At 44.6% G+C, this 22,939-nt stretch overlaps 1 protein-coding gene across 1 annotated transcript in view; it reads right to left on the minus strand.

Annotated features, from left to right (window-relative positions):
• Positions 1-22,939, minus strand: part of lars1b (leucyl-tRNA synthetase 1b) — a 78,924-nt gene that overhangs the window by 51,302 nt on the left and 4,683 nt on the right. The window contains exons 2-3 of the mRNA XM_067995897.1: positions 15,298-15,419; positions 9,465-9,552 (exon numbers count right to left, since the gene is read on the minus strand). Coding sequence (XP_067851998.1) covers positions 9,465-9,552; positions 15,298-15,419 — 210 coding nt within the window. The remainder of the gene's footprint in view (positions 1-9,464; positions 9,553-15,297; positions 15,420-22,939) is intronic.

A 22,939-nucleotide genomic window follows, 5' to 3' on the forward strand; every position in this document is an offset into this window, starting at 1 on the left:
CACAGTTTAAAAATAAATTGAAGCTGGTTAGCCAAGTCTTGCTAGCAAAAGCACGTCCAACTCAAAATCCACCATCTTCTTCCCCTTGGCTGAACGGAATATTTGGGTTTAATGTGATCTGCCGTAGCTTCATTCATTTCATCTTTAGTCTGTATTTTTAAACTTAGGCTCATGGCGTTTATCATTACAAACTCACGATCAAAGTTTAATATTTTTGGTGTATCATATGAAAAACCGAAAGCCATATTATAACAACTAACACTAACCAATACTAAATAACCTCATCAAAATGGAATGATTAAAACCTATGGCTATATTTTAAAAAAAACTAACCTTGATGGGCATGCCGGTACAATGTAGTCCAAAAGGAAACAGACATCTTTTTCCCTTTAAACGTTGAAATCCTACAGAGAACTGGAAACAGGGAGTTGGGGGGGGGGGGGGGGGGAGGGTGGAAGAAAGAGAGTACAATGGATATCTGGATGTGCTCCAATCTAGTTAACAGATATAAATGGCTTATCTATTATGTGTTAAAAATGGTGAGTGATCACAACATTCTAATGCAACTGTGCCTGTAGGTGGCGCTGTGAGCATAATGTTATATGATCCATTTAATAAAAGCGTGACCTCCCCCTAACATTACATGACTGGCTGCTGTAGCACCAACCCCCACTCCTCTATACATCAGGACTGGCATTTACCCTGTTAATTCGCAAGAACGCTCTCTTAATGGCCTCACAAACTCTCCTATTGGTTATCGATCAAGTAAAAAATGAAACCCCGATATCCTCAAAGACAACTTTACCTCAAAAGTGACTCAAAAGGACCTGCTTTGAAAAGGTCCAGGTACTCCCCGCACTGAACTGCAAGTGCATTGTTGTAATTGTGCAGCGGCAGCTAAAAACTCCTGTTCACCTCTCCATTATCCCAACCAGTATCTTCCAACACTTCTCCCTTCCTCCATTTTTAAAAAGTTCACTTGTTGTAACCATCCAACCCTCAAATTGTACCTCAGAAGCAGCAAGAGGGAACACAAAAAGCTTCCAACAGCAGACCCAATTTGAAATGGACCCACAGAAGCTAAACTAGACTGCAAGTGGATCTTTATGTACCTGAAATATTAGTTAAATAACTCCCATCAATTTCTCATTTCAATTACTTCTACCTCCCTAACCTGACACCCACTTCTTGAAGAAAGTCTCTCACCCCCTCACTGTCAGGAAAATTGAGCCATCTTTACTGCCACAGAGAAGGAACTGTGAGTCTCCCAAATTCAAGGAGAAACTTCTTGACCTCCCCTCACTGGAGTACCAATCTGATCTCCACTCACCCCTACTGTCAAGCAATGCGAAGCCCCACCCCAACTGAGAAGCAATCTGGGCTCCCCCCTACTGAGTAGCAATTCCCCCCTGCAACTGAGAAACAACTCTGTACTCCTTCCCAACCACCCCCAATAAAAGGAGCGAGGTGAGCGGACCTGAGCAGCCAATAACAAAGGACCAAGTCTTGTTCTCCCATCACCCTTGTGCTCGCTGACCTACATTGGCTCCCGGTCCCGGAATGCCTCGATTTTAAAATTCTCATCCTTGTTTTCAAAATATCTCCATGGCCTTGCCTCTCCCTATCTCTGTAACCTCCTCCAGACCTACAACCCTTGGAGATATCTGTGTTCCTCCAATTCTTGCTTCTTGCGTATCCCCGATTTTAATTGCTCCACCATTGGCGACGGTGCCTTCAGCTGCCTAGGCCCTAAGCTCTGGAATTCCCTTCCTAAACCTCTCTCTCCTCCTTTAAAACGCTCCTTAAAAACCTACCTCGATGACCAAGCTTTTGGGCACCTGTCCTAATACCTCCTTATGTGGTTTGGTGTGAAATTTTGTTTGATAACGATCCTGTGAAGCGCCTTAGGACATTTTACTACGTTAAAGGCTCTATATAAATGCAAGCTGCTGTTGTTGTAAATTAATTAGTTTTAAAAAAATAAAATCAAATGAATTAATTACATAAAATCTTTGATTAATTAAATAAATAGAACAAGGTTAGATAGAGATGGCAGTGCAGGTGATTTGCCGTAACTTCAGCATGTGGGAGTTTATGGAGAGCAATGTGATCCCAGGCAACCACATCTGCAGTAAGTGTCGGCAACTCAAGGAACTTCGGCTCAGAGTTGTTGAGCTGGAGTTCGAGGTGCAGACGTTGCGATGCATCAGGGAGGGGGAGAGTTGCCTGGTCACATTGACCCAGGAGGCAGTCACACCCCTTAGGTTAGGTTGTGGTCAGGGACAGGAGGATGTGACTACAAGTCAGGAAGGTAAGGGGACCCCAGATGCAGTGGTGGAGGAGCCTCAGCCTTTGCCCTTGTCAAACAGATGCAAGGTTCTTGTTACCTGTGTAGATAAGAACAAAGACTGCAGGGAGGATGGGCAAATTGACCACAGCATCGTGGTACAAGAGGCCATTCAAGTGGGATGAGCGAAAAGGAATTTGGCAGTGGTACATAAGAAGATATGTACATAAGAAATAGGAGCAGGAGTAGGCCATACGGCCCCTCGAACCTGCTCCACCATTCAATAACATCATGGCTGATCTTCTACCTCAAATCCACTTTCCAGCCCTATCCCCAGTGTCCTGGTAGTGGATAGTATAGTCAGGGGATTTAGATACTGTTCTCTACAGCCACGACCGGGAGTCCTGAAGGCTGTGTTGCCTGCCCTGTGCAAGGGTTAAGGACATTTTCTCGCGGGTGGAGAAGAAGTTGGAGCAGGAGGGGGAGGATCCAGTTGTCGTGGTCCACGTAGGAACCAACGACATAGGTAGAACTAGGAATGAGGTTCTGCTGAGGGACTTTGAGGAGCAAGGGTCCAAATTAAAAAGCAGAACTTCAAAAGGTAATAATCTCTGGATTACTACCTGAGCCACGTGCAAATTGGCATGGGGACAAACAGATTAGAGGGTTAAATGCTGAAAGAGTGTTGTGGCAGGCAGACGTTCCAATTCATGGGGCACTGGCACCAGTACTGGGGAAAGAGGGAGCTGTTCCGTTGGGTTGGGCTCCACTTAAACCGGGCTGGGACCAGTGTTCTGGCGAATCGAATAACTAGGGCGTTAGATAGGGCTTTAAACTAACGGGGGGGTTGCGAGGGTTCAGGTAAGGGTAAATTTATAAGTCTAACGAGGAAAGTCAAGGTTGTAAAGCAGAGTTGCAATTTGGGTAACAACAAGCAAAGTGTGACAGGAGGGGACAGAGAGTTTAACAAAGGTAATAGGGCATTAGTGACTAAGGTCACATCAGAGAAAAACAGGAAGAAGTTAAAATTAAAGATGCTATATCTGAATGCATGAAGCATTCGTAACAAGACACATGAATTAATGGCACAAATAGAGATAAATGAGTTTGGTCCAGTAACCATTACTGATTCAAGGTTGCAGGGTGACTAAGGTTAAGAACTAAATATTTCAGGATACTTGACTTTTAGAAAAAATAAGCAAAATGGAAAAGGGGGAGGGGGTTAGCCCTGATAATAAGGCATGAGATAAAAACAGTAATGAGAAAAGATCTTAGCTCAGAAAATCAGGATGTAGAATCAGTGTGGATAGAGCTAAGAAATAACAAAGGGGCAGAAAACGCTGGTGGGGGTAGTTTATAGACCCCCTAACAGTAGTTATAGTGTTGCACAGAGTATAGATCAGGAAATTAGAGCAGCATGTAACAAGGGTAATGCAATAATCGTGGGGGACTTTACTCTTCATACAGACTGGGCAAACGAAGCGGGCAAAAGTAGTTTGGAGGATGAATTCATAGAATGCATTCGAGACAATATGTCAAGGAACCAACCAGGGAACAGGCTATTTTAGATCTAGTATTGTGTAATGAGACAGGGTTAATTAGTAATCTTACAGCAAAGGATCCTTTGGGAAGGAGTGATCATAATATGATAGAATTTCATATTGAGTTTGAGAGCGATGTAGTTAAGTCCGAAACTAGGGTCTTAAGTTTAAACAAAGCCAATCACGTAGGTATGAGGGGTGAGCTGGCAAAGGGCGACAAAACAGAGAGTAAGATCTACAAAAAAGGAGAATGAAAAGAAACTTGCAAGGGATATCAAAATCAACACAAAAAAAAATTACAATTATATTAGGAGAAAGAGGGTGGTCAAGAGCAATGAGAGCCCCTTAAAAACTGATAATTGTGATATTGTAAATGAAAATAAGGAAATGGCAGACAGGTTGAATAATTACTTTGTGTCAGTACTTACAATAGAGGAAGAGGATAGCATTCCGGACACCCCAAGGAAACTCATTTTGAATCAGGGACAGAGACTCACCATAATTAACATATGTAAACAATTTTACAACACCAAGTTATAGTCCAACAATTTTATTTTTAATCCCACAAGCTTTCGGGGGCTTCCCCCTTCCTCAGGCGGTGATTTCCACACCGCCTGAGGAAGGGGGAAGCCCCCGAAAGCTTGTGGGATTAAAAATAAAATTGTTGGACTATAACTTGGTGTTGTAAAATTGTTTACAATTGTCAACCCCAGTCCATCACCGGCATCTCCACATCATAATTAACATAAGCAAATTAACAGTTATGAAGAAGCTAATGGCACTAAAGAGTGACAAATCCACAGGACCAGATGGTTTCCATCCCAGAGTTTTAAAGGAAGTAGGTGAGAACATTGCAGCTGCCCTAACTATAATCTTCCAAAGATCTCTCGATTCAGGAACCTTTCCTTTAGATTGGAAAATTGCACATGTCATTCCGATATTTAAGAAAGGTGAGCGAGGGAAACCAGGGAATTATACACCAGTTAGCCTAACATCTGTTGTCGGGAAATTACTACAGTCTATAATTAAGGATAGTGTGACTGAACACCTTGAAAATTTTCATCTGATCAGAGTGCCAGCATGGATTTGTAAAGGATAGGTCATGCCTGATGAACCTGATTGAATTTTTTGAAGATGTGACTAAAGTAGTGAACAGGGGAATGTCTATGGATGTTGTTTATATGGACTTCCAGAAGGCATTCGATAAAGTCCCTCATAAGAGACTGTTGGCTAAAGTTGAAGCTCATGGAATTGAGGGCAAATTATTGAATGGTTAGAAAATTTGCTGAGCGGCAGGAGACTGAGAGTAGGGATAACAGGCAGGTACTCAAATTGGCAGGATGTGACTAGTGGGACCTCAACTATTCATTGCATTTATTAATGACTTAGATGATGGGATAGAGAACTACATATCCAAGTTTGCCAATGACACAAAGATGGGTAGCATTGTAAGTAGTGTAGATGGAAGCATAAAATTACAGAGAGATATTAATAGATCAAGTGAATGGGCAAAACTGTGGCAAATGGATTTCAATGTAGTCAAGTGTGAGGTCATCCACTTTGGACCTAAAAAGGATAGATCATAGTACTTTCTAAATGGCAACAAGCTCGAAAAAGTGGAGGCCCAAAGAGATTTAGGAGTCCATGTGCACTGATCATTAAAATGTCATGGACAGGTACAGAAAATAATCAAAAGGACTAATGGAATGCTGGCCTTTATATCTACCAGACTAGAGTACAAGGGGGTAGAAGTTATGCTACAGCTATATAAAGCCCTGGTTAGACCACAGCTGGAGTACCTTGTTCAGTTCTGGCTCCCGCACCATAGGAAGGATATATTGGCCTTGGAGGAAGTGCAGCGTAGATTTACTAGAATGATACCTGGACTCCAAGGGTTAAATTACGAGGCGAGATTACACAAACTAGGATTGTATTCCCTGGAATTTAGAAGATTAAGGGGTGATTCGATCAAAGTTTGCAAGATACTAAGGGGAACTGAGAGGGTAGATAGAGAGAAACTATTTCTGCTGGTTGGGGAGTCTAGGACTAGGGGACAAAGCCTAAAAATTAGAGCCAGGACTTTCAGGAGGGAAGTTAAGAAACATTTCTTCAAGTAAAGGATGGTAGAAGTTTGGAACTCTCTTCCGCATACGGCAGTTGACGCTAGCTCAATTGTTAATTTTAAATCTGAGATTGATAGATTTTTGTTAACCAAAGGTATTATGGAATATGGAGCTATGGCAGGTATATGGAGCTATAGAGTTAGGTCACAGATCAGCCATGATCTCAATGAATGGTGGAACAGGCTCGAGGGGCTAAATGGCCTATTCCTGTTCCTATGTCCCTACATTAGATTTGGAAATTAGATTAAAAGATATGATGGCAGCTAAGCAATGGTGAACATTCAAAGAAATAATTCATAATTCTCAAAAAAATATACATTCCCTTGAGGAATAAAATCTCCACGGGAAAAGTGGTCCAACCGTGGCTAACTAGAGAAATTAAGGATAGTATTAGATTAAAAGAAGAGACTTACAATGTTGCCAAAAAGAGCAGTAAGCCTGAGGAGTGGGAGGGTTTTAGAAATTAACAAAGGATGAATGACCAAGAAATTGAAAAAGAGGGAGAAAATAGAATACGAGAGTAAACTAGTCAGAAGTATAAAAACAGATTGTAAGAGCGTCTACAAGCATGTAAAAAGGAAGAGATTAGCGAAAGTAAATGTGGATCCATTACAGGCACAGACAGGAGAAATTATAATGGAGAATAAGGAAATGGCATAGAAGTTAAACAAATATTTTGTATCTGTCGTCACAGTAGAAGACACAAAAAACATACCGGAAATAGTGGGGAACCAAGGGTCTAATAAGAGGAAGGAACTTAAAGTAATTAAGATTAGTAAAGAAAAAGTATTAGAAAAATTAATGGGACTAAAAACCTACAAATCCCCTGGGCCTGATGGCCTACATCCTAGGGTTTTAAAAGAGGTGGTTGCAGAGATAGTAGACGCATTGGCTTTGTTCTTCTTCTAGGATTCCCTAGGTTCTAGAATGGTCCTCGTGGATTGGAAGGCAGCAAATGTAACCCTGCTAGTCAAGAAAGGAGGGAAAGAGAAAACAGGGAACTATAGGCCAGTTAGCAAGATGTCAGTAGTAGGGAAAATGCTAGAATCTATTATCGAGGACATGGTAACAGGGCACTTAGAAAATCATAATATGATTAGGCAGAGTCTACAAGGTTTTATGAAAGTGAAATAGTGTTTGACAAATCTACTAGAATTTTTTGAGGGTGTAACCAGCAGGGTAGATAAGGGGGAAATCACTGGATGTAGTATATATGGATTTTCAAAAGGCACTCCGTAAGGTACCACACAAGAGGTTGTTACACAAGATTAGGGCTCATGGGATTGGGGGTAGTATATTAGCATGAATTAAGGATTAGTTGATGGATAGAAAACAGAGAGTAGGAATAAATGGGTCATTGTAGGGTTGGCAGGTGGTAACTAGTGGGATGCTGCAAGGATCAGTGCTTGGACCTCAGCTATTTACAATCTATATCAATGACATGGATGAGGGGACCAAATGTAATGTATCCAAGTTTGCTGGGAAAATAAGTTGTGAGGAGGATGCAAAGAGGCTACAAAGGGATATGGACAGATTAAGTGATTGGGCAAGAAGGTGGCAGATGGAGTATAATGTGGGGAAATGTGAAATTATCCACTTTGGTAGGAAGAATAGAAAAGCAGAATATTTTTTAAAAGGTGCGAGACCAGTAAATTTTGGTATTCAGAGGGATTTGTACACAAATTACAGAAAGTTCAACATGCAGGTACAGCATGCAGTTAGGAAAGCAAATGGTATGTTAGCCAATATTGCAAGGGGGTTGGAGTATAACGGTGAGGAAGTCTTGCTGCAATTATATAGGGCTTTGGTGAGACCACACCTGGAGTACTGTGTACAGCTTTGGTCTCCTTACCTAAGGAAGGTTACACTTGCCTTAGAAGGGGTGCAACAAAGGTTCACTAGATTGATTCCTGGGATGAGGTTTGTCCTGTGAGGAGAGATTGAGTTGAATGGGCCTATATTTTCTGGAATTTAGAAGATGAGAGGTGGTCTCATTAAAACGCATAAAATTCTTAGAGGGCTTGACAGGGTAGATGCTGACAGGCTGTTTCCCTGGTGGGAGTGTCTAGAACTAGGGGTCATAGTCTCAGTAATTTAGGACTGAGATGAGGAAAAATTTCTTCACTCAAAGAGTTATGAATCTTTGGGATTCTCTACCCCAGAGGGCTGTGGATGCTCCGTCGTTGAGTATATTCAAAGCTGAGATCGATAGATTTTTGGAGAATAAGAGAATCAAGGGATATGGGGATAGGGTGGGTAAGTGGAGTTACATAAGAACATAAGAAATAGGAGCAGGAGAAGGCCAATCGGCCCCTCGAGCCTGCTCCGCCATTCAATAAGATCATGGCTGATCTGATCCTAATCTCAAATCTAAATTCATGTCCAATTTCCTGCCCGCTCCCCGTAACCCCTAATTCCCTTTACTTCTAGGAAACTGTCGATTTCTGTTTTAAATTTATTTAATGATGTAGCTTCCACAGCTTCCTGGGGCAGCAAATTCCACAGACCTACTACCCTCTGAGTGAAGAAGTTTCTCCTCATCTCAGTTTTGAAAGAGCAGCCCCTTATTCTAAGATTATGCCCCCTAGTTCTAGTTGAGGTGGAAGATCAACCATGATCCTACTGAATAGTGGAGCAGGCCTACTCCTGCTCCTATTTCTTAAGTTCTCACGTCTGACAACCAATTTCATTCTTTCATCCTCCTGAAAAATAAAGCATATACCATGAAAGTGTCCCTTCCATAGGTTTATTTAATTACACTTGTGGATAGTGGGAGTCAAGCAGTCACACTGCAATGCCTTGGTTCCTCTCAGCATTAAGTGGTAACAAATCGATTCATTGCGTCAGCAAGTACTACAAACATAAGCATTTCCTTAATTCCATTTTCATATATGTATATGAAAGTGCTTAGACATGCCTGTGTTCACAATCACTTCTGTGTTATTGAAGGGGAACAGTCTTCATGAAGAAATATTTGGCAAACCTTTCCTTGTTTGGAGAGGAACAGAAGTTATGCATTATTTCTGTATCAATGACATCACCCTTAAGTGATACAGTGGAACACTTTCAAACCATCTACATCAATGCACCATTGGTTTGGAAACAAAGAAAAAGGCTTGCCAAACATCTTGATATCCAAGGTAGATGCTGAAAGGCTGTTTCTCCTGGCTGGAGAGTCTAGAACTAGAGGTCACCGTCTCAAGATAAGGGGATGGCCATTTAGGACCGAGATGAGGAAAATTTCTTCACTGAGAGTTGTGAATTTTTGGAATTCTCTACCCCAGAGGGCTGTAGATGCTCAGTCGTCGTCGAGCATATTCAAGACTGAGATCGATGACTATTTGGACACTAAGAGAATCAAGGGATTGGGGTAGGGCGGAAAAGTGGAGTTGAGGTAGAAGATCAGCCATGATCTTATTGAATGGCGGAGCAGGCTATATGGCCTACTCCTGCTCCTATTTCTTATGACAATATGCAATCTCTGAGTAACAATTAGAGAAAAATAAACCTTACCTCACATTTAGACAAGGAGAAGGTGTGCCCGAGATGAAGACGCCCATTCATGTATGGATAGGGAAAGGTTACAAAGTACTTTGGCTTACTGTAAAATAAAAATTAAAAAAGCAAGAAATTAGGAACATGAATCACCAAGACTGTACAATGATGCTCCACCAGGAACATGATGGACAGCATAAGATGCAATATCTGGAAAACCACATGCCAGATGACAACATCAGTGCTCTAAATGGTCCCCAAACCTTTTTATGCGAGTCCTGTGTAAGTTTACTTCCACAAAGTAATGCTTTTTTACATCATTATTATTTTGCAGTCCTCCCTTAGAACTATCGTCTTAGAATTTGAACCAAACTCCTGGCATTAAGCTTGAACCCACGGTCTTCTAACTGAGAGGCAAGAGTGATCCAATTGAGCCTACCCGAGACACCTCTAGTCGCATTGTGTGGGAAATAGTCCTCTGTAGCTATATTGATACGATTGCCTACGTACAGGACAGGGGGGTGAACACCTGCCTGATCAGCCTGGACCAGGAGAAGGCCTTTGACAGAATATCCCACACGTACATGATGGACGTGCTCTCCAAAATGGGGTTTGGGGAGGGAATCCGCAATTGGATCCAACTGCTCTACACAAACATCAGTAGCGCAGTTTCAATCAACGGGTGGGAATCAGAAAGCTTTCCGATCAAATCTGGAGTCAGGCAGGGCTGTCCTCTCTCCTCCGTCTTGTTCGTGTGTTGCATCGAACCCTTTGCCGAGTCCATCAGGAGGGATGTGGGCATAAGAGGGGTGACGATCCCAGGCAGCGGAGGCACTCAGGTCAAGGCCTCCCTGTACATGGATGACGTCGCCGTCTTTTGCTCGGATCAGCTGTCGGTCCGCAGATTGATGAGCATCTGCGACCAGTTCGAACTGGCCTCGGGGGCCAGGGTAAATCGTAGCAAGAGCGAGGCCATGTTCTTTGGGAACTGGACCGACCGATCCTTTGTCCCCTTCACCGTCAGGTCGGATTACCTGAAGGTGCTGGGGATCTGGTTCGGGGGGGCCGGGGCGTGCACCAAAAACTGGGAGGAGCGTATCTCCAAGGTTAAGCAGAAACTGGGACTGTGGCATCAACGATCCCTCTCGATCGTGGGCAAGAACCTGGTCATCAGGTGCGAGGTGCTCTCGGTGTTGCTGTACGTGGCGCAGGTCTGGCCCATACCTCGCTCCTGCGCCGCGACAGTCACCCGAGCCATCTTCCACTTTGTCGGGAGATCAAAAATGGACCGTGTCCGCAGGGTCACGATGTACAAATCTCCAGAGAAAGGGGGAAAGGCGTGCCCAACGTGGCCCTCATCCTGATGGCCACCTTTGTGTGCGGCTGCATCAAGCTGTGCATAGACCCTCAGTACGCAAACACAAAGTGTCACTACGTGCTGAGGTTCTACCTGTCCCCGGTGTTGAGAAGGATGGGCCTGGCCACGCTGCCACGGAACGCTCCGTCCAGTTGGACCGTTCCGCCCCACCTGTCCTGCGTGGAAAGGTTTGTGCAGGAAAACACCTTTGACCACAAGGCGATCAGCAAGTGGTCCGCACGTAACGTCCTCGAGACCCTGCGGGAAAAGGAGATGGTGGATCCTGTCATTTGGCAGAACGCCTCATCGCCAGAGCTCTCAAACAAGCACCAAGACCTAGCTTGGCTGGTGGTGAGAAGGGCCCTTCCCGTCAGATCCTTCATGCACTCCCGGACTCTCCGCGCCACCGCGCACTGTCCCAGAGGAGGCTGCGGTGGAGACGAGATCGTCACCCATCTCCTTATGGAATGTGCCTTTGCAAAGAAGGTCTGGAGAGAGATGCAGTGGTATCTGTCCAGGTTCGTCCCGAGCAGTTCCGTAACACAGGTTTCTGTGCTCTACGGGCTGTTCCCGGGGACGCACACTGAGACGGACATCGGCTGCTGCTGGAAGACCATCAACTCGGTGAAAGACGCCCTTTGGTCTGCCCGAAACTTGCTGGTCTTCCAGCACAAGGAGCTGTCCTCGACCGAGTGTTGCAGACTGGCACATTCCAAGGTCCAGGACTACGTGCTGAGGGACGCACTGAGGATGGGTGCGGCCGCTGCAAAGGCTCTGTGGGGAAAGGCAACCGTTTAGAGCCTTTCCGCCATTGTAAACCGAGGGGCTGCAATCAGGGAAAAACCCCCTCGGGCAGAAAGTAAAATTCAAATTGCTGTAATGTACCTGTAATGAATCTGAAATGAATCTGTAAGCAATAATCTGTGTTGAGTCTGATGCAATGAGACACCATAGAGTGTCATGAACTGTAATTATGTCCAATGTGTTCATTGTACTGTACTTGACGTAACCTGCAAATTGTATAATCTGTATTGTGTACGTTTGGAAAGTGATATGACAACTGTATTGTATGTACTGCTGCAAATTTTATGAATAAAGTATATTTTTTGAAAAAAAAATCAGTGAATCCTAACTGGTGCATTTCCCTTTAATTGGCACAAGAAGAATATTTTTAATACATCACACTACATTCCTCTGTGAGCTATTTTTAGTTGGTTGGGCAGGTTAGTCTAAAAATAAGGCAGAGGGGAGTAGTAAAAGTGCGTTAGCTTGAACATGAACTGTGCTGAACGGAAAATATACACATGGTTGCAATATCTAGTGACTCAAAATGTTCTGTACAGATATATTTGTATTTTTGGATATAAATTTAAAGATTCGTTAAGGTCATGCTTAAGCGCAATCTCTTTAACAAAATAGAGGCAATGGATTACAATAATTTATTTCTTTATTTTTCATTCCTGCTCTCCTAAGGATACTGACTCTTGTTGGTGTACAGTTCCACAGATACAAGCACCTCCAGCACCTTACCCAATTCATTCTTCTTAGTGAGCTTAAACAAACAATGACCATTGAAGACATCAGAGCCAAGCCCAGTTCTGTCTTCACCTAATGTCTGCACATGTGCACTTCTAGCAGGGATCATTGGATAGCGATCAAGAGCAGGAAACTTGCATGGCTTTTCCTCCTTGGTCCAGCGTCACTGAGGCCAATTAAAGCGCCCCTACTGTCACCTTGGCTGGGATCAGCTAACTCAGCACAATTGAACCTGGGAACTTCTGGTTAGTACGATTCAGTCGCATGCTACTGGTGGGTATGGTTCAACTGCATGTTGCTTTTACCAACACTATTTTCATAAAGTGGAGCGCCAGGGGTCAACAGGCAAGCAGGCAACATATTCCCAGATTGTGCCATTGCCAACCTTTCAGTGACCTTGAAGAAGGGTTGGCATACAACTTGCTTGCTGATTCTTTTCTAGTTTTTCCTGGGAAAATATCTCACGTCTATCTGGCATCATTAGGCTAGGTTAAGATTTAAATGTCAGTACTTTTCTCAAACAAAATCCTCAGAGCCAAGCATTCCAAAGCATCTGATGCTCTATGCTGGAGAAATCATGCTTTTACACCATGTGTGGCAGGGATACCATTATTTCCAACTCACTGCAGCATGGGAAGAATGTACTTTGTTATGCAGCACAGCTAATAAACTTACTTTCCAGAGTTTAATTTGTGAACACAAAAAAAATATATATTCTGGTACAGTTCTTCTGCATCGCATAAAAGAGAAGCGCCTCCACCACCTCCTTAGGCGGTAACGCAATGTCACACAATCTGGATGTTTCTACAGAGCAGTTTGTAAGTGTTTTTTAAAGCTAGAGTATATGTCCTCACACCTCTGACGGGTACTGTTGTCAATGTTTTCTGAACAAATCAGTTAGTACAATCCTAATTCAGCTGGACTCACTTCCCTCCTGATCAGAAGGAATCTTAAGGAACGATGTCAGCCTTGCACATTTTTGACATATCGCATCATACCTGGAAAATGAGGGTAGGCGGCAGTTGCAACTTGTTCAGCCTGTCCCCATTTAAAACTCCAGCTTTGAAAAAAATCACAGAGAAAGAGCCTAACCCCCTCCCCATGACAATCAATGAATTTGTATCCCCCACCATCAGCACCCTGGGAGTCCCATTGATAAGAAACTCAACTAGGCCAGCTACATGAATGCCTTGGCTGTTAGGAGTAGGTCAGAGGCTGGATATTCTGTGGTGAGTAGCTCACCTCCTGACTCCCGAAAGCCTCACAAGGCACAAGTCAGGAGTGTGATGGAATACTCTCCACTTGCCTGGATGGGTGCAGTTGCAACAACATTCAAGAAGTTCAACACCACCCAGGAAAAAGCAGTCTGCTTGATTGGCACTTCATCCACTAGTCTAAACATCCATACGCTCCACCACTATGTGCTGTGGCTGCAGCGTGTACTATCAACAGGATGCACTACAACAACTTGCCAAGGCTTCTTTGGCAGCACCTCCCAAACCCACGACCGTCACCACTGAGAAAGACAAGGGCAGCAGGCACCTACAGGTTCCCCCCTGAAGTCACACGCCATCCTGACTTGGATATACATCACCGTTCTTTCATTGTCGCTGGGTCAAAATCCTTGAACTCCCCACACAAAAGCATCGTGGAAGCAACTTCTTCACACGGACTACAACGGTTCAAGAAGGCGGCTCACCACTACTATCTTCTAATGTAAGGAATCTTACAACACCAGGTTATAGTCCAACAGTTTTATTTGAAAATCACAAGCTTTCGGAGGTTTTCTCCTTTGTCAGGTGAGTGTCGAGATTCATTGAAAATTACCGCATATATAATCATAGAACAATGCCTGGTGATTACAGATAATCTTTCCAACTGCCCGTTATCAAGGCCATCAAATTAATTGAATAGTGTTCAGACAGAGAAACCTTAGATACCCCAGGCAACTGCATGGTCTCGCATGCAGACACTGCGACAACGGATGAACGGACACCGCGCAACAATCGCCAGACAGGAGGGTTTCCTCCCAGTCGGGGAACACTTCAGCAGTCAAGGACATTCAGCCACCGATCTTCGGGTAAGCGTTCTCCAAGGCGGCCTTCGAGACACAAGACAACGCAAAATCGTCGAGCAGAAATTGATAGCCAAGTTCCGCACCCATGAGGACGGCCTCAACCGGGATCTTGGGTTCATGTTGCGCTACACGTAACCCCACCAGGGGAAAAAAAAGTTATCTGTTTTTAATACAACTGGTCATTCTCTCTCTTTCGGATGTTTCTCTCTCTCTCCCTTTCGGATGTTTCTCTCTCTCTCTCCCTCCCTCTCTTTCTTTGGTTCTGGCCGTTTGTATATTCAGTTGTCTGGGGTAGCTAAGGTTTCTCTGTCTGAACACTATTTAATTAATTTGATGGCCTTGATAACGGGCAGTTGGAAAGATTATCTGTAATCACCAGGCATTGTTCTATGACTATATATGCGGTAATTTTCAATGAATCTCGACACTCACCTGACGAAGGAGAAAGCCTCCGAAAGCTTGTGATTTTCAAATAAAACTGTTGGACTATAACCTGATGTTGTAAAATTCCTTACATTTGTACACCCCAGTCCATCACCGGCATCTCCACGTCATGACTATCTTCTAAGGGCAATTAGGGATGAGCAATAAATGCCAGCCTTGCCAGCAATACCCATATCCCAAGACTGAATTAAAAAAAAACACACACATCTGAATTAATAAATCATCTGTATTGTTAAATCCTTTAGAAATGATAATTGAAGTATACTGCTCCTCTAAAGTTCACGGGTTTTACTGAGGCATTGATCTTGTGATCTATACTGAATATACCTGTCAGCACCTTTTCAAAAATGTGTCAAAATCAAAGATACCAAACCTAGCTGAATGGCTTATGCAGACATGACTAGTACATCGACCTACCGAAATCAGTACAAGCTTACCTACTCTCTGCACTCCCTGGCTCGACAGCATCAATCTCAAACAACTTCTTTTCATCCCATTTTTTCTGGATGTCCTCTTCAATTCTCTTCAGAAAATCAACCTTAGCTGTTCCCTTCCGTTCCTACAGAGATGGAAATGTAAAAAGATGTTTAATGTTATTAACTTTCCACGTTGGCAATATACAACAAATTTCCCATTGCCTAGTCCATGGTCTGACAGCCCTGGCTCAACGAATGACTGTTAGTTAATGTCATCCTTGGTTCAGTAGTAGTGCTGTCACCTCTAAGTTAGAAGTTATGGGTTCAAGCCCCACTCCAGAGACTTCAGCACATAATCCAGGCTGACACTTCAGTGCAGTACTTTTTTTTAAACCCAGTGACAGCATTATTTTATCACAAAATCAAACGAAACCAGAATCAAATCATGACTTTATTGTTGGTGTCGAGGATGCACTTCAGTCCTTGCAGCGCCCACCGAATGCGGAAAGCCTCAAGCATACAGTCAGACACCGCGCGCTCCCTCTCCAGGGCCACCCGGGCGCAGAGAATGCCGCAGAAGAGAGGTAGACAGTTGCAGCGACCGCTCCACGGGCCGTGTCCAGCCTTGACCTGTAGATAGCCATTGATAGCCATGAATAAAGTATATTTTTGAAACAAAAATTTCTGATAGAAGAGCGTGCTTACGTCTTTGACTATACTCTATCCATGTAACCAACACTCTCTACACAGAAGCGAATAAAGGCGAAACCATCAATTTGTGGTATCGGACTCACAATTCTTTAAGTATGACGAAAACATCCAACATTTTGGCGAGCTAGGTTGGCATCTTTTTGTTTCTATACCGGGAAGGTTGAGACCTTACGACACTCTTCGCATCGAAACGCCAACTCCAGAATGGTGATCGAACAACATGGTCATTCATTCCGGGGAAAACAGACTTGATGATCGAACACGTACATTTGTGAGTATTACACGAGTATTAAAAGTATATAAGTGTGTTAAAGGACGATTGTCAGGGACATCGTTCATAGCTATACAGACCCTGTCTTTATAAGCACCACGCCGGGGATTTAGGTTATGGGGGAGAAACAGAGGGACTTGATCACCCTGCTGAGTAATGTATCAAATCTAAAGTAGAATAGGTACACAAAATTCGTGATGGTGCAACAGACACCAACAATACCCTCTGAGAATGATCCTGATGGGTGGTTGTGGTGGGCCACCAAATATATGCAGAAAAACTGTAAGGCAGGACCTTACACGGATAACAAACCAAGTAATCCTTATGATGAATTTACCATCTATTGTCAGGCAAAAAATGAGAAAGAAAAAAAAGAGTAACTGAGTAAAGGCTGTTACAAATTTCAGTCAGCCTGAATGAACAATATAGTAAATGTAGACAGCACTGCACAACTTTTGAAGGACAAAATAAAGAATTAGTAAAGAAAAATGAGGAACAAAATAAGTTGCATTTGGCAGAAATAGAGCGATTGGGAAGATTGTTTTCAATGCTCCAAGTGGAAAGACAATTGGCATCGAGCCAACACTTAGATACTAAACATAATCAGGCCCAAACCCAGACCCAGTTAAACCATGTAGCCCGCATCCTGGCAAAAACTCAGAAGGAACTAACCAAGGTTAAAGGTGCCTACTGATATTTGTGTCAGGAGCAGGCCCAGGTTCAGAATCATGTCGATAAGGGCCTAACCAAGGAACAACAGTTACAGATGCAGGCCACAACATGGGATAATCAACAACTTAGGGGAAAAGTAGCCACACTGTTGTTCAGTTTATCCCAGCCAGACGAATCATCCTCTTGACTCAGATGACGATGAGCCACTTAAACGTAGACCGCCTCCGGTGGTACAACAACTTGCCTCTCCGTTAGTGACAGAAGTGAGAGCAGTGGATCGGATAGCAGTCATTCCATGCAGTTACCGTTTGTGTACAATGGGTCTGCCTCAGACAACAGTACAGATATCAGTGCCCTCAAAGTGGCCCTGTTCGTCTCTCGACGAGTAAAAACAGGGGCTTCAACCGATGCACAAGGACGAACTGTCTACATTTATGCCACTCAACAGGTCAATAAAGACCTGGCATTATATGAATTGTCTGCATTAGCGGTGATGGTAGGACCCTATGATGGAGTCAGTGACCCTATGCCAATGTGCTGGAAGGTTAAGAGCCTGCAAACTTCACACTCCCTGATGGAGAAAGATTCATGTCGGCTTATACAACATGTTCCACCCCCTGGAATAAATATTCCAGATGGGCTTACTCAAGGCATAATAACAGCCACCGGACAAAGGGAATTCCCGGATCACGAAGTAGAATTAGTATGTGAGGCGGTGGGGTATCGGATCGTGACCGACATGGTTAAGATTACTGAACATATGCCAAAGTGGGGAACACCCAAAGCAATACCTCCAGGTGTTTGTGGAGGTCTGCAATCAAAATGGGGGGGGGGGGGAAAAGAGTGGGAACGAAAGGGCAGCTGTCACAGGACGGAAAGGAGCTGCTAACAATTCAGCGTTCTGGAATCTGGGTTATCAGCAAATACCAGAAACTGGTCAGCTCCACTCGCGGTCAGTTATTACGGCAATACTCGATCGAGTTAAGGCAAAGGGCCCCTGAGATGGAATAGGTTGTGATATTCTCGCCTGTTTGGTAGCGTGGTACGAGGAAAAAGGGGATCAAGGGAAAGGAGACATCCAAAAAGACAGCCCTCCCTTGGTTACAAATGAGGGAACCTGACAGAAGACATGTTTTAATTGTGATAAACCAGGACACTTCAGTAAGGATGGTAAACAGAAAAAGAGGTGTGATAACTGTGGCAGAGCGGGTCATATTAAGGCGCAATGCTATAAGGGGGAAGAGAGGGAGGACAAGGTCCACGCCAAACCAAACCTCAGGAACAGATATCTCTGACCTAAATGTCCCCCCTCCGAGTTGAGGAAATAATGTGGATCCTCTATGAAACCATAGTGGCCCAGTCAAAGAAAGGGGGAAGAGGTGGGTCCGACAGCAGAGGGGCTCAACAATTGGCCTCAAACACATTTTGGAAACAGAACCAGAACAAGTGACTGGATCGGGTCCCGGTAGCTGCAGTGAGGCCACCGAGATAGTTTTCTAGTGGACACTGGTTGCTCTGTAACTCACTGGGATATTTTTCCATCCAGTGGCAATAGTATGAAAATAACTGGTGTGGGCAAGACCTGTCTGTCAGCGGACATTACACTACCGCCCCCTCTTACTATTGGCCCAATGACTTTTTATCTCCCTCTATGTGTCATGCAGACTCATGAGGGGTCTATCTTAGGCGCCGACGGAATAGCCAAGGAGCGCCTAATCATAGACGTGGCTAATTTGATGATATGTAAGGAATCTTACAACACCAGGTTATAGTCCAACAGTTTTGTATAGTTTTATAAAACTGTTGGACTATAGCCTGGTGTTGTAAGATTCCTTACATTTGTCCACCCCAGTCCATCACCTGCATCTCCACATCATAATTTGATGATATGGCAGGGACTGGAGGCCCCCCATGAACAGCATGTGCCGACATGTGTATCAGATGTGCATTCAGTATTTACGGTTAAAGGCCTGGGATCATATGATGTCCCGCAATTATTGTGAACATCTGACATAGTGCTGGCCGATATAATACTGAAGTATAAAGAGGTGTGGGCATCACACAGACTGATTGTGGTCGGGTGACTAATATGGAGGTGGCAGTTCAAAGAAATAATCCGCCACCCCAGAAACAATACCCATATCCCAGGGAGGCTGAGCAAGTGTCATTGAGTCCCTAATGACACAATGTCCTGCGGACATGCATCTCCAACAATAACTTACTTAGTTGGCCAGTAAAGAAGCCCGGTCGGTTATGGCGGCCAGCTGAACCAGTACACACCTAGTGTTACAGCATTGGTTGCTAGTTACCTGGATATGATGTCGAAATTAAAAAACTCGGCAGCTGTGTGCTCAACTCTGAATATCTCCAACTGTTTCTGAAGCATACCAGTCAGTGCACACAGAGAACGAATACAAATTTGCTTTTACCTTCCAGCAGCAACAATGGGACTGCCACAAGGCTTTCATAACTCACCAAAATTGTTTTGCCAGTGTATGGCAGATGTGTTAAAAGCTTGTTCCCAGCTGGAAAATATCATCCAATGTGTAGACGATATTTTGCTACAAACAAAGACAAAGATGGATCATTACGTCCTCTTGGACGAGGTGCCAGGACTAATAATGAGGTTGGGATTTAAAATTAATCCGCCTAAGTGTTAGCCAAAGACACTGTCCCATTTCTGGGAGTCAAAATAGAACCTGGAGAAAATCTCCCGATCCGGCCAAAGTAAAATTGGACAGGGAATTACCTAGGCTACTCACGGTCACGGCATTAAGGTAATTTTTGGGAATTGTGGGATTCTGTAGGGAGTTCATCGAGGGTTTTTCAGCCAAAGCCGCTCCCTTGTACGATCACCTGCAAGGGAACCCTGGAGAAATGGATGAGCTTGGCCATTGGGATATGGAGTCACAGAAAGCTTGAGGATTTAAAGCAAGCACTTGTTCAGGTGCCTGTTTTACAGAATCCGGACCCTAACCAGCCCTTTATCATTGAAGTGGCTGTATCGGATGTGGCCATTTCTGCTGTGGTAATGCAGGAGGAGCATGACAGATGTATACCAGTGGGCTATTTCTCTCGATTGCTAACGAATGTCGAGAAAGCATACGAGCAGTGCACCAAGCATCATCAATGGATCATTACACACACACACGGAGTACCTCATCGGTTTTGGTAAAATCTTACGCATGCCTCGTACACCAGTGGCTCTATTAATCCGTGGGCAGGTGACAGGAGTGTCTCTTTTACGATGGGGAAGATGGGTTACTGAACTCAACGGGAAGGACACTGAGGTCCGTCATTCCCAGAGTTATCAACTGGCGTATATGTTACAGTATGAGGGGGAGCCCCATACGTATACCGCACCGGCATCCATTCCCTCTGGATCCATAGGAATGACACCACTGGCGCGGTCAGTGGACATATCAATGGATGGTTCTTGTTTTTACCAGGATGGACAATACCATACAGGGGCGGCCTGTTGGTTTCCGTCCCAAGCTCCGACCCAAGCACAAGAGCCGTTAATTAAGTGTCTGCCTTACCATTCTGCCCAGAAGGCTGAAATTGTGGCTGTGTTGGCAGCTGTTCAGGCATCCCCTGCCAGTTGACCATCTACTCAGATAGCTCTTTCGTTTGTAACTCCCTCACTGAATACCTACCAGTATGGCGTGGTTTCTGCACAGCAGACGGCAGGCCATTGATCCATTAGACCCAGTTGAACCTTATTTGGGACGCTGTGAATCAACGACTGGGTAAAATGCCTTTTGCCAGGTTAAAGCACATCAACGGCCCGGGGTATCACTGCAAGCCGACAACAATAACCGGGCTGTGCATGAGCAAAACGAGCGACATGTGAAGGAGTGCCAGGGCAGGAATCGACTGACAGTCCGGTGGCTGCGCTTCTTAAAAAACCCGTGGTCCTGGACCTATTTGACTGAAGTGGAGCCTGTTAAAGCCCTGCAGGGTGATAACCGCAGTCGGAAGCGGCATATTACACATAAGGACTCTGTATTCCTGCTGGATGACGTTATCTTTCGCAGTACCTCTCGTGGTGTTGTGTGGGTAACCCCGGAGTGCCTCAGGAAGGAACCGATTGTGTTCTTCCACCAAATGGGAGGGCACACTTCTGTCAACCGGGTGGAGGAGATACTGCAGGGACGTTATTGGTGGCCTGGAATGCAGGGCTCAAATGCAAGCAGTATTGGGCCTGTTCCTCATTTGCGCTCAAATGAACCCATCACCCCTTTCTAAGTTAGTTCCTGTGGGCACATCACACTTGAACAATGGACCATGGGAATCATTGCAAATCGATCACACGGATCCATTGCCCACTGCAAAAGGATGATAGATACCTTCTAGTGGTCGTCTATATGTTTACCTGGTGGATTGAAGCCTTCCTCACTCAAAAGAACGAGGCCTTTGGCACAGCAAAGATTCTGTGGGAGCAAAACTTCTGTCACTGGGGATTCCCCGGGGCGAATAGAACCTGATAATGGCTCACACATTACGGTGGCTGTCGTACAAGTTGTTTGTCAGTTGCTTGGGGTGCGGTCCTTCCAACACACATGGAATCTCAGCACCACCGCGAGCTGCAGCGGAGAGGAGACTATCGTCCACCTCTTGATGGGCTGCCCCTTCGCGCAGAGGGTGTGGAGAGAGATTGTTGGTATCTGTCCCGGTTCATCCCAAACAGTTCGGTAACACAGGACGCTGTGCTCTACAGGATGTTCCCCGGCACGCACACCAAGACAGATATCACCTGTGGCTGGAAGACCATCAACTCGGCGAAGGAGGCCCTTTGGTCCGCCTGAAACCTGCTGGTCTTCCAGCTGAAGGAGCTGTCCACGACCGATTGGCACTTTCCAAGGTCCAGGGGTACATGCTACGGGTTGCACTGAAGCAAGATGTGACCTACGCAAAGGCTCTGTGGGAAAAGGCTCTATGGATGACCTACGTGCGGAGGCGGAAGATGTAGGTATCGTTCTTAATGAATACTTTGCGTCTGTCTTCACAAAAGAGAGGGACGATGCAGACATTGTAGTTAAGGAGGAGGAGTGAGAAATATTGGATAGGATAAACTTAGTGAGAGAGGAAGTATTAAGGGGGTTAGCATCTTTGAAAGTAGATAAATCACCAGAGCCAGATGAAATGTATCCCAAGCTTTTAAAAGAAGCAAGGGAGGAAATAGCAGAGGCTCTAACCATCATTTTCCAATCCTCCCTGGCTCCAGGCGTGGTGCCGGAGGATTGGAGGACTGCTAACGTTGTACCGTTGTTTAAAAAGGGAGCGAGGGATAGACCTAGTAATTACAGGCCAGTCAGTCTAACCTCGGTGGTGGGCAAATTATTGGAATCAATTCTGAGGGACAGGATAAACCGTCACTTAGAAATGGCAAGGAGTAAGGGAAGGTCGTGTCTGACTAACTTGATTGAATTTTTTGAGGAGGTAAGAAGGAGGGTCGATGAGGGTAGTGCATTTGATGTAGTCTACATGGATTTTAGCAAGGCTTTTGACAAGGTCACACATGGCAAACTGGTCAAAAAGGTAAAAGCCCATGGGATCCAAGGGCGAGTGGCAAGTTGGATCCAAAATTGGCTCAGTGGCAGGAAGCAAAGGGTAACGGTCGATGGATGTTTTTGTGACTGGAAGGCTGTTTCCAGTGGAGTTCCGCAGGGCTCAGTACTAGGTCCCTTGCTTTTGTGATATACGTTGATGATTTGTTACGTTAAATGATACGTTAAATGTAGGGGGCATGATTAAGAAGTTTGCAGATGATATAAAAATTGTCTGTGTGGTTGATAGTGAGGAGGAAAGCTATAGCCTGTAGGAAGATATCAATGGACTGGTCAGATGGGCAGAAAAGTCGCAAATGGAATTCAATCCGGAGAGGTGTGAGGTAATGCATTTGGGGAGGGCAAACAAGGCAAGGGAGTACGCAATAAATGGGAGGATACTGAAAGGTGTGAGGAAGTGAGAGACCTTGGAGTGCATGTCTACAGATCCCGGAAGGTA

This window comes from Heptranchias perlo, chromosome 14, assembly GCF_035084215.1.
Source record: "Heptranchias perlo isolate sHepPer1 chromosome 14, sHepPer1.hap1, whole genome shotgun sequence".
Lineage (NCBI taxonomy): Eukaryota > Metazoa > Chordata > Chondrichthyes > Hexanchiformes > Hexanchidae > Heptranchias > Heptranchias perlo.